Raw genomic sequence first — 12519 nt, forward strand, 5'->3', positions numbered from 1 at the left:
CAGAAACTGTCTGGTTACTGATATTCTTCTAAATATCTTCCTTTCTGCAGAAGAAAGAAATTCATAAAGGATTGAAACAACATGAGGGTGAGTATACGATGACAGAATTTTCATTTTAAAGTGGAGGCTGCCATCAAGGCCTCAATGAAGGGGATTATGTGAACACAAAGGGGGTTCACAATGTAAATGTGCAGTCCAGTTACTATTGGGATTCTTAATATTCCAGATTAGTAATCAAAAAAAAAAAAAAAAAAGGCAGTTAACTAAAATCTTCCATATCACAAATGTGAAAGAAAAATGGCCAGGATCTGTGCATGACTTAAGAATTTTCAGAGATTCACATTTATGCACATTATTTGAAAGTGGTAAGGAAAGTTCCACAATTAAATATCAAGCTCACTGTATTACATACACTTATGCTGATCCTAACAGAACTGCATTTTTTCATATGACATGCTCCTGCCTACAGACAGGTGTTTTATGACCCCATTCCCTGACCCAAACCAGTTACAATGCAGCTCTAGCCAGGACAAGGGCACACAATGAAATGAACTTTAGCTAACTAAAGGGAAGATGTCAGTGTCTGAAAAGTCTGAGGGGTTGCACACCTGACAGGGCCTGTGACAAAGTTGCATGTGCCATATTACACAACATTGCAAAAAAAAAAAAAAAAAAAAAAACACCTTTCATTAAATGTTTAATAAAAGACAAATATGCTTAGTTCCTTGAGTTTTATTTCAATTGTTCTTTGTAAAGAAAAGCCAGTGGTCAAGTGCCTGCAATAAGAGATATTAGACACATGCCTCATGCAGCAAATAAAAAGGAAAAGTTGGCTATACACTGCTTGTCTCCTCTGTCTGTGCAGACTCTTCTGTAGGCCTTTCTGTAGATGTGGAATCCTGCGACTTATATTGCAGCCATGAAGCATACAAGTATAAATGAAGTAAAGTTATTTATGCACTTGCAGGTAGGCTAGTTCCTCCATGACAGTTATCTGAGAGGCTTTATTTACTGTCCAGTGCAATGGAAACAAATGGACATTACAAAGTCTTATATTAGAAAATGTTAGAAAATGTCTACTTACTGCACATATTTCAGCCACCACTTTCTTGGGAACAGATACAAGTGTTGGTGTATTATGTAAAAAGTGCACAAAAGAGGAAAACACAATGTCATTACAATGAACTACACTCGGGAAAAATGTGGTCAATAACTCATGGCAAAATATTTTTACATTAACATAAGTTTATCAGTTTTCACTTTCACAAGTCAAAGCAATTCATCATTACTCAAGATTTAACAGTTGAAATGACTATACGGCCTTAATTTAATGCAGCAAAAAATATTTTACAGTGTAGGGTACTAAGATCTTTTCTAATTTTTTCCTCAGCCTTTTTCTTGGTTCCTTTTATAAACAGACAATAACCATTTATTTAACAGTGCCTTTTATAGAAGAGACTATAATATAACTACAAATTACCATTATGTAGAATATTTTTGTACTTTAATTTTATTTGTTCCCATGTTCTGTGGCGACTCTGACTTAACAATGAACAAAGTAATAATGCAATTATTAAAATACAAAAATATAGGCTAATAAGTGATACAACCATCTAACATGGCCACTTCTAACGGATTTAAATTGTCTGCTACTTTTTGCCAGCCCTCTCTCCTGGCTTTTGCAGACTTTGAGGTGTTCCCTGGCGTTTTGATTAAACATTAAAACTCCGAATAAACTTCGACTATCTCGCTCTGCTGAGGAGAAAAACTGAGCGCGCTCTTTGGCCACGCTGAACAGCCAATAGCAGCGATGCTGATCAATGTTTCTACTATCGATACATATCCCCTTTTAAACCAGCGCATGAACGCGCAGTTATCTCAGATAACTCAATCCAGCTATACTAATCATAAACAACAGGTGTGTTCGAAGAACCCAATTAGCCGGATCATGATTAGCACGATGATATCATCTTGGATGTGTCATTTGATCTCGGATGTAATAAGCAACGTACGAAGAACGGGCCCCTGGACCGAGTTTGAGGAACCCTGGTTTAATGCGTCCTTCTGGAATGAAAGTATGAATTTATGTAAAAAATAAATAAATAAAAAACACAAATTTTGATTAGTACTGTATGGATATGTATCTGTTGTCTCCTCTCCACAAGGATATATTAGTCATGTTGGCATTTGATGTCAGTTGCAGTAATTGTGTGTGTTCTCCCCAGGATTCTTCATCTTCCCGGAGAGAGAGAGCTGGTGCAGAGAACTGCACTGAAGAAGACCGAGTCTCTCCAGATGAGCTTCAGCAGTCTCACTTCAGGAACTCCAGCAGGCCAACCTGCAGATCAACCTGTGGGAGAAACACACCTTCAGCCTCGCTGACCGCTTACTGAGATCAGCACGGCTGGCCGGCGGTGAGTCACACGCATTTTTCCAGTCATTTTGATCTTACAAAAACACATAAATTTGATATGGTTGTGCACGTTCACATGATCTCAAGATTCCAGTTATATCATCTTATGTTTGATGTCAGCATTTGAGTTTGTTGCTTTGTATCTAGAAATGAGCACCAGTAGACTTCTCTAAAAATACTCTGTCTGCGCACACACACACACACACAAGATGGGCTTGTATGTCACTCTGTCTGCTTGTTTCAGCAGAATCCTCATGGCAACGCCTCCAGCAGATGCCAGGAGAGTGGCATGACTTCGTTCTTCCACTTCATGCAACTGTCAGCACAAACATGAGGTCATAACTGAAGAACGTGGACTCTTTCCATCGACCCACGGATCCTGGCAAGTGGCAGTTGTGCTCACAAGAGGCCACAGAATCCTGTGAACACTCTCATTCCCATTTCTTGCATCCTATTTCATCAGACATGAACAGTTTTGATGTTTTATTCGGTTTTATTTCATGTAAAAAAAAAAAAAAAAAAAGTATAAATTATTTCATAAATTAATAAACTGAATATATCTACAAAGATGGTGTGCGGTACAGTATTATACGCTGAACTTCTTAAATAAGACACCCAGATTTGTTGCTCATAAATCTTTATTTCTAATATAATAAACACCTTTTGGGGGAAAATAAATAAATCCAGTTGTTGTGAAGCTCAATGATACTTATATTACTACTGCTTTATACAATAACAACTCTTTTCTGTTTTACACATATAGGCTTTTCACACGTCATATTGTTAACCAGGGGTCAACTAGTTCTTACAATGAGTTAGTAACTTGTATACCATTGTTATCACGATTCAGTGACATAATACAGGTTGGGTTGATGTGTGAACACAAAAGATATTTTGAAGAATGTTGGTCCCCATTGACTTTCATAGTATCGGGGAGGGAAATACTATGGAAGTCGATGGGGACCAAAACTGGAAACCAACATTCTTTAAAATAGCTTATTTTGTGCTCAACAGAAGACAGAAACTCATACAGGTTTGGAACAACTTGAGGGTGAATAAATGACAGCATTTTCATTTTTGAGTGAACGATCCCTTTAAGCCCTGCAGTGTTGGTAGTGTGAAAAGCTTATTTGTATATGTCGTCAATAATATTTAAAACACAAGCGTTAAAATAGCTGCGAGTGATTAAACCAGCTGATTTTGATAATGGAAACTCAATTAAAGAATTAACAGTGACTAAGTTAGCAATAATAAGCATCATTTGGAGGAAACAAATACATTTAAGCCCTAGTAACTTGCCAAGTAGCAAGAAGAAAAAAAGATGCGACAAATAATAATAATACTACTTCCCTATTTTTATGAAAGTGGCACTGCATGGTTACAGGCATCATAGAAACAATTTACTAAATCGTCATATTTGCCCATTGGTATATCACCCAAAATGCTGAATGTCTAAAACTCTGTTCTAGTGTGAATCCTCCAGCAGAATAAAGGTGTCTTTAACACTACCTGATTTGTGCTACTTTTAAGTTTTCATTAAAATATAAAGAGCTGCTAGTAAGTCAGTGAAAACTGTCCAAAACTAACTTACAGTAAGCTGAGAATACAAAAGGTTATTAAAGTTTCTAAAAACAAATCTTCCTCCAACCCAATGTCATGGCAATAAACATTCAGTAACTAATTCAATTGAAAACCATAAAAATCAGTTTGTATCTAATGCAGAAAATCTAATGATTTAACATGCCTCTGATACATATATACACATACAATTTTATTATATATATATATATATGTATGCGTGTATAAAATCAGATATCATATCGTATATGAATCCTCTTCTAATTAGCATTAAAGATTTGAGCATGTGGATTCAATCATCATTGGGTCAGTACAGAATCAATAAACAAACTGAATCTGTCATTAGTAAATAAGCAGAAGTACATCTACCCCAAAACCTTAAATAACCCAAAGAAAGAATAAATAAACACTATAACAAATATTCTGGCAAAAGCCATATTCAACATGAATGAAAGAGTTTTAATATAAGACAATACATAAAATTATTATCATACTGCCAAGCCCTGTGCTGAGTGGATCATTAACAAGAAAAAAAAAAAAAAAAAGAAAAAAAACGAGTACAATCCCTTATTACAACCCCAAACTAGTTAGAATTTGGCCAGATTATTTAATTAATAACACATAATTAACATAAGGGGATGCATTGTTGGCACGTGCGTTTACATATTATTTAGCTTCGCATGTTTATGGCAAAAGGATTTATTTCAGCACATTCTGTGAAAAAAATCTGTTGTGTGATTTTGTGAAATTGGTAACATTTTAAAATAAGGCTTTATACAATTAACATTAGTTAGCAATTAACCAAGATTAATAAACGTGAATTGCTACATATATATATAAATACACTGATATTACAAAGTTGTTTGTCATCACTAGTTAACTAATGCATAACAAACCAAGAATGAACAGACATTAATAAATGTTCATTGTTTGTTCATTAACTAATGCTACAGTATAGAACCTTACTGTAAAGTGTTGCTGTGAATTCCGATGTACACCATTAAGGGGTAAACATTTGTGTTTATATGTATATAAATGTAATGACAAAAAAATCATTTTTGTCATTACATTTACATTGTGCAGTTTTTTGGTTTTAAAATAATTTCTTGTTTAGTGCACATTGAACCAGTGTTGGTATCATCCGAATCAAATCTGTTGCATTACCGTGTGCATGTGCGTGTACGTGTGCCTCTTGCATTGACCACTCAGACGTAGGGGATAGAAAGAAAACAGACAAGGGCTTTGAGACTCCTTCCTTCCCCTCCTTCCCAAAGTTTCCTGGTCCTGATATTTTATAAGGCCTCAAACTCATCAATCCTCTGTTTGGTATTGCCCTGGCGGATCTGCCGGAGAGTTTTGTATTTGTCTCGGCCGGCGCGCACGTTCTCTGTGTGCAGCAGGTCGTTCTGAGTCTTCTTGGTGTCGTCGCGAGCCTGGGATAACTCTGAGGTCAGAGCCTGTAAAGAAGATAGTGTCAGAAATGTTGTGATGCTTATTTGATCTATGACTCAAGAATACAACCAGTTCTGAATCAATCTTCCTGTCAAACAAACCTATCCAAACCTTTTAATGTGATTCTACCAAGTAGGACATGTTTCTGGATTAACGTTGTTGTTAAGACCAAACACAATGTCAGGCCCTAAACCCATATATACCAATTGGATATCTAGTTGATAACATTCTTATTTAGGTTAGGAATAGGTTATCGTTTGGATTGTTTGATAGTAATGTTGTTTTAGGACTGTTAAAGTATGTTATTTCAGGACCATGACCTACTTGGGGTTCGGAGTAGTCAATAAGATTTCTCCAACTATTAACTACAGTTAAAGGCAGAAGGATATTATTGGTTTAAAAGACCAGCCCCAACCCCAGCCTGAAACCTAAGCCTAATCCTATTACCAAAATCTGATTTGTTGATAAGAATGTCCAGGACCAACAAAGATCTGTTGGCTGTACTACGGTAATCATATGAGACAACCTGATGAACCTAAGGCCATGTTTGTAGACATCCCTGGTGCTAGACATTGCTATCAACCAAGCATATCTCTAGGTCTATCCAACCCTAAACATTACCCCAACTTCCTCTTAAAATCAGAAGTAATTGGCTGGTAGATACTGTTGTTTCAGAGCAGGGTTATTTATTCCTACTCATGAGGGGCTTTCGCACCAGGTAGGTATAGGCACTCAGTTATAGGCACTAGCCACCAGGGCGGTCCCCTGAGAACTAAATTTTCCTTTTGGGCCATTTTCCTGGTTGCATTCACAACGTCAGTAGGAACTCTGGAGTGACGCAAGCCGGCCGACAGCGACGTCATTTATTGAACAACGTCAACAACTGAAGGATGGAGGACACTGTGTTGAGAACTGCCGGGACTTTAGTGGTGGTCCATCTATCGAGGCTTTCCATGTTCATGCCGTTAGTTCGAGCAGTAAGAATATGGCTGGTGCCGGTGTTTCGTATGGCATGTGTTCGGCCAATCAGCCTACACTTACGTCACTGGTAGTTCAGGTTGTGCCGGGTTAGACTCTACTTTGAAGTAGGAGCCCCCACAAAAGTTTTTTTTTATAAAGATATTAGTTCTAGGAACTCCTTTTGGTGGATCTAATTGAGCTCCTCCTTCAGAGTCGGGCCTAACCCGGCACAACCTGAACTACCAGTGATGTTAGTGTACGCTGATTGGCCGAACGCAAGCGAAACACCAGCCATTTGAAAAAAGGCTATGCAAACCCACAGATTATAGCCTATATATTTACTCCAGAAACTAACTCTACAAACATGGAAAACAGTGATAGATGGATTTTCTCCTCAGCGTAAGGGTTAACTTTGAGGGGACCAAGCCAAACATGATTATGTATTTCTGCTCACTGGACACTGTTAATGAACCACATGGCATACGCTAATAACTTTTCATTACGGTCTAACATTACTTTCTATGTATAACAATTTTATCTAATAACGTATTAGACGGGACTGTTAGACAGATCTTAAACTAATGAACACAGAGAATGCGAACAGTGTGAGCTCAGCGCCGTCAAAATAAGTCACAACAACGAGCGCGGCTTACGTCACTTCAGAGTTCCTGCTGGCGGTGCGAATGCAACCAGGAAAACGTTCCTAGGAGAACCATTAGTTTTCGGGGAACCATCCCAGTGGCTAGTTGCTATAAGTTTTAGCTCCTAGAAGTACCCGGTGCGAAAGCCCCTTTTGTTGAGCTCTAAAGAGGACCTACACAGAGACCATGTTCTCTTGTATTCACAACCCTAAAATGGAAACCCCGCAGTGACAATCTTGTGCGTTTTTTAGTTTAACATTGTTTCTGTGCGCAACAACTACAATGATGGAGGACGGCAGGATCGGGACTACACTTTTATTACTCTTCAAATACTTTTGTTGGTTTAATGTTATTTACATTAGCTCCAGCCCCAATTAAACATACCAGATCAATGTCTTACTAAGCATAAAAGCCACTTAAAGGCAAGTCTGCAACCTTAGCATGCTAACACTGTGGCACGCAGGGAAGGAGGCAAGAGGTGGTTTTTTAATGGATGTTAATGGAGGAGAGGCTTCCGTATGCTGAATAAACCACTTTTTGGAGGAAATAGCTTATTAAACTTTGCAGGACAGTGGTCATTCAGGAGCAGGTTATGACACCCCTGGACTAGAGTTAAAGAAGACACTAGATCAACCTAGAAGAATAAAACTGCAAAAAGGTTACCCTAACCCTGATAGGAACATGCTGGAGTCAGACCTGAACTCAGTCTTCAAGGAGCAGGATTGGCTACCCTGCCCTGGGCTCCAGTCTTAAAGCCTCGTAAAGTTCAACCAATTGTTCCTACAATGTTATACTTACCAACAGCTGTTTCTGAACTCGTTCATTCTTCTCAGCCTCAGTGAGTCGCTGTTCTTCGTTGCGGTGGTCATGGAATCCTCCTGTCTGCAGGTCTGCACTGTAGCTCCCGTTGCTCCCGTCCTCCCCATCTTCATACTCATTCTCATCAGGTTCGTAGGCGGGGGGTGGTGGAGGGAGAGGTGGCGCCGCCATCACCATGTGAAGCTCCTCGCGGGTCTTCACCAGGTCATCCTGAGCCTCTTTCGCCTTGAACACAGTCCAACATCACAAAGATCAGACAGTCTACCAATCCAATTACTGAAGAACTTGAGAATGCACCAAGAGTATGGACACACAGAATATTTTTTGCAGTAATGCAAACTCAAAGGTTGAAAAAAGTGATCTTGAGGTGATCTCATTATTTTCATATGGGTTCATGTCTTAATGCTCTTACTCTGTGCTGCCATGTCACGGCTTCCTCCTCCTTGCGTCTTTTGGCTTCTTCCAGGAGTGCAATACGAGCAGTATGTTCTGCTAGCTCAGCGGCCTGAGAGAAATCAATGGGCAGAATTGTTAATGGAAAATAAACAACTGTTAATTTTTCTGAGAATCGGCGTTAAGTTCTCACCAGCTGTTCTTGACTCTTTAGCTGGTCCTTGGCTTGACGGGCCAGTTCCTCCTTTGCGAGCAGGGCTGCCTGCCTCTCTGCCTCCAATCTGGCGGCCTCCTCATCGGCCAGTCTCCGTTCATGCTCCAGCTGCACGGCCCTCTGCATCTGCTCCTGCAGGTCTGAAAACACACATCCAGATTTCATTTAAAGTGCAACCATCAATACATCCTAAATATGGGTCTGGCCCTCACTGTGGAAAGTGGTGATGCCCTCATGGTTACACATCTGTGATGTTAATGAATAGTCGTCAATTCAACACTAAATGGTGGCGACCACATTATGCTTTTGCAGTCCCTATAATTAGTCTACTTTGAAGGGATAGGTCTCCCAAAAAAATCTGTCATCATTTACTCCCCCTAGTTTCACTGTTTGACCTTTATTCCGTGGAACACCAAAGGAGAAGTTTAGTAAGTGTTCATGCTGCTTTTTTCCCACACAATGAAAGTGAATGGGAATGAGGGGCTGTCAAGCACTATCAAATTAATACTCATTACTCATGCACTATATTCTGCATCTGAAAGATGTAGAATAACTTTTCGTATAGCAAAATTAAATTTAAGTAATGGTTCACTGAATTCTTGCTTGACAGCTGTGGTCACCATTCACTTTCATTGTCTGCAGAGCAGCTTAAGACTTTCTGCTACATATAATTCCTTTTGTGCTACATATAAGGAGATATATGGGGTCTGAAGTAAATAATGACAGAAAAATTCCCTTTAAGCTGAGTGATGTTTGTCACAAAATGACATCATTTCTGCTTTTTCTACAGAGTACATAAATTGAGATCATTCAGAAAGCTTTGTTGGACTTTATATAGTCAGAGATGGTTGATGGTTTTAGCATGTATGGCCACATGATTCAGGAACATTATTTAATCCAAAACAAACTTTTCGGAATGAAAAATTAATAGCCTAATAATCTAGTTTCAAACTGGATATCAGAAAGAAAAGCTTTGTGGCAAACACAAAAGAAACATGACATGCGAACAGCAGAAACAGAGTAACAGGTGCAGTTCGACACCACCTTGTGTTTGGATTGCCAGTCAACGGCATTGTCAGCTCGAACACACTCATCATGATCAAAGTATAATGTCTCCCATTTATATACTAACAAGCTAAAAGGTTACATAAACTGAAAAGACCAAAGTGACTGTATCTGGCTTGACGTCTCCAATTATGAGTCACAAATTTTCCATACCGAGTCATAAAGTAAACCAATCATCGGAATAATTGTCAGATTTGTTTTATTATAATCCATATGTTGTTTCATAAAACTAAACAGTTAAAAATGTATTTTCTTTTTAAAAAAAAAGTATAAACATGATTCCCCGCATTCAAAACAACTTGCATGTTGACTGTTTTATTGAACGCAGTCATGAAAATACTTATCTTGCGTTAGACATGAACATGTTTTAACCAAAACAAAATATAATTTTACATGATATTACTCCAATTAAAAACAAACACACTGGCTTCTTACCTTTCTCTGCTTTTTTGGTCTTCTCCTCAAACTGGTAGAGTCGCATCATCAGCTCCTGTTTCTCCCTCTCCATCTGCTCTTTCTCTCTCTCTATGGCCTCTCGTCTCTTCTTCTCGTTCTCCAGCTGAGCTCTGCAGATAAGACACAACCAAAGAGAGACACTGTGACGTTTGCTCAGGACACCGCTCTATACCCACAAACAAAAGTCATCTCTCAGACTAATAAAGTGGCCATTTAATACAAAACTCAATTTGCCTAGCTCATAGTTAATAATGATGTTAATAATTCAAAAAACTCATTGACCTGCTGCAAAAATGGCTTGTTCAGAAATCTTGTTGGCTTCATGACATCACAACCATGAGGAGTTGGCCGGTCAGGTTTACATATCAATATCTATTCAGTATTCAGCAACTCATGATGGGCAACAGCTAGTTAACCAATCATAATCAAGGTCATTTACATATAAAACTGTTTAAATTCCTTTTGGAAAGTAATTTGCAGCAACGGAGTTGACTAAAGGCAATGCCACAAAGTTATCATAATGTTGGATCATAAGTTGGATACTGCTATTTGATGCTGATTTGAGACTGATAAATCGGTACCATATAATATAATTACCCACCTAAAAACTTTGCCAATCCAAAGTTTCTAGTTCTGAAAGTGTAAAATGAAATAATATGGTACACTAATGCAGAATATGGTGTGTTTTATATCCTGTAGCATCTGCTGATGATACGCCATCACTCCTCACATCGCCATGGTGATTCATCCTCACCTCTCCATCTGTTTGTGTTGTTTCTCCTCTCGAGCCTGTGCTTTCATCTGCTGCACCTCGATGGTGTCCGGCTTCCTGCGGCGCATGTACAGCTCATGGTTCCCCATGCACAGCTGTAGGATACGTTTATTAATGCGCAAACGCTGGGCGTAGAACACGAAATCCTGCAGGGATAAGAAGGAAGAGACAAGATATAAAGATGCAGGGGTTTAGGAATCATCCAATGTGGTCTTTGTCTGTGTATTAGTATGATAAAGTCGTGTGGTAATGTGAAAGCAGCTGCTCTGACGCTCAGAGATAATGCTCTATGAAGACAGAGACTGACTGCTGGTGTTTATCAGCTGAAACAGCACTGCTACAACTAACGACTCTTTACTGTCAAACTGCACGCATTACAGTGATTTACGGTCTACTGTGTGCGTCACAATAAAGCCATAGACATCTCACCATCTTTTTTTGTCACATTGCAGTGTTATTTTAGGATTATTTATACACCAGACACGCCAAATTTTATTCTTGTGGATTTTAATTGTAGTCTATAAGTCATTCTACTTTTTACCAATATATCACTTGAAATACAAGGCGAAATAAGATACTTGATCTCTGTTATGGCTCTATTAAGGGGGGCAATGAATTCCACTATTGGTCCTCCTTTGGGTTTCTCTGATTATAATACAGTTCACCGGTTACCTGCATATAAGTCAGTGCTGCGTAGAGAGAAAATGAAGAAGAGTCCAGGTTTAGACAGAGGACAGTACACTGGCTCTACAGGGGTCTTTTGATTGAACAGACTGGACTGTTTTTGAAGAAGCTACGAACAATTTTGATGAATTCACTGAGGTCATGTGTGGATATATCTCTTTTTGTATTGTATGTGTTGTTCCATATAAGACTTTAGAGTATTTCCAAACCATAATCCCATATATTTTGCCTAAAAAGAAAATAGCTTTTCAGATGGGAGAATCACACACAGTTAGAGAGATCAGTAATATGGTGAGAGCAGAAATAAAGAAGGATGAAAAAAAAAATAAAATAAAATGCAACATGACAAGGATTTAAAACCTTGGCAGGTAACGAGAGAAAGGAAACCAAGAGGATTAAATTGGATGGTTTTAAATCGGATATGGATTTTTCTGATACATTGAAAGTAGTAATTAAGGTTTGATCATCATGATTTTAGTGCAGAAATCAATTATTCAAAACAAAGAACAAAATGTAGTAATTGTGAAAACATTGAAGATCACAAGGTTAAATGTCTTTTTCAAAATATAGATGTAAAGAAAAGTCCAGGCCCTGATAATATAGGAGGTAAGGTGTAAAAGACTTGTGCAGACCAGTTGTGTGGAACTTTTCACCATATTTTTTTTAAGCTACAAAAGTCCCAAGAATATGGAAGAAATATGTGCCAAAAAAGAAACCGTTTGTCGATTAGAGTGTAATAAAACAAGTTTTATTCTCGTCTCGTCAGTTTTTCAGTTTCAGGACTGTGAGGTATGAAGGCGGCTTGTGTCACAATTGTAGTTTCACTTACTGGAGCTTTTTTATCTATAGGCTTGATGACAAACTTCTTATCGTTGAAGGAAATGTTTCTTATTTCGCTCCAGGGGAATCCAATTTTTGGTGTGAGTCTGTGAAGACAATGATGACATCATGAGATATGTTTTCATTCCATACATAGTCACGCAAAACCTGAAATCACCACTTAAAAGGTGGACGACAACCATCAGATCTTGCCGATCGAGCAAAAAACTAAATATTAGCACTGAGATCCGTT

General features: G+C 38.4%; 1 protein-coding gene and 1 long non-coding RNA gene across 3 annotated transcripts in view; one reads left to right on the top strand and one right to left on the bottom strand.

Annotated features, from left to right (window-relative positions):
- The first annotated feature begins 1996 nt into the window (after nucleotides 1-1996).
- Nucleotides 1997-3083, top strand: LOC308698757. The gene is made up of 3 exons (XR_014031105.1): nucleotides 1997-2075; nucleotides 2226-2414; nucleotides 2661-3083. It is a non-coding gene; the product is annotated as an uncharacterized lncRNA (long non-coding RNA).
- Nucleotides 3084-4414: 1331 nt separating this feature from the next.
- ezrb (ezrin b) overlaps nucleotides 4415-12519 on the bottom strand; it is a 47433-nt gene continuing 39328 nt past the window's right edge. For both annotated transcript variants that reach the window (XM_081379049.1, XM_081379050.1), the window contains 7 exons: nucleotides 12277-12373; nucleotides 10746-10909; nucleotides 9971-10101; nucleotides 8450-8610; nucleotides 8276-8368; nucleotides 7843-8088; nucleotides 4415-5448 (listed from right to left, as the gene is read on the bottom strand). In XM_081379049.1, coding sequence (XP_081235175.1) covers nucleotides 5284-5448; nucleotides 7843-8088; nucleotides 8276-8368; nucleotides 8450-8610; nucleotides 9971-10101; nucleotides 10746-10909; nucleotides 12277-12373 — 1057 coding nt within the window. In that variant the 3' untranslated portion in view covers nucleotides 4415-5283. The remainder of the gene's footprint in view (nucleotides 5449-7842; nucleotides 8089-8275; nucleotides 8369-8449; nucleotides 8611-9970; nucleotides 10102-10745; nucleotides 10910-12276; nucleotides 12374-12519) is intronic.

The sequence above is a fragment of the Scardinius erythrophthalmus genome, assembly GCF_964197995.2.
Source record: "Scardinius erythrophthalmus genome assembly, chromosome: 11".
In the NCBI taxonomy this organism is placed as follows: domain Eukaryota; kingdom Metazoa; phylum Chordata; class Actinopteri; order Cypriniformes; family Leuciscidae; genus Scardinius; species Scardinius erythrophthalmus.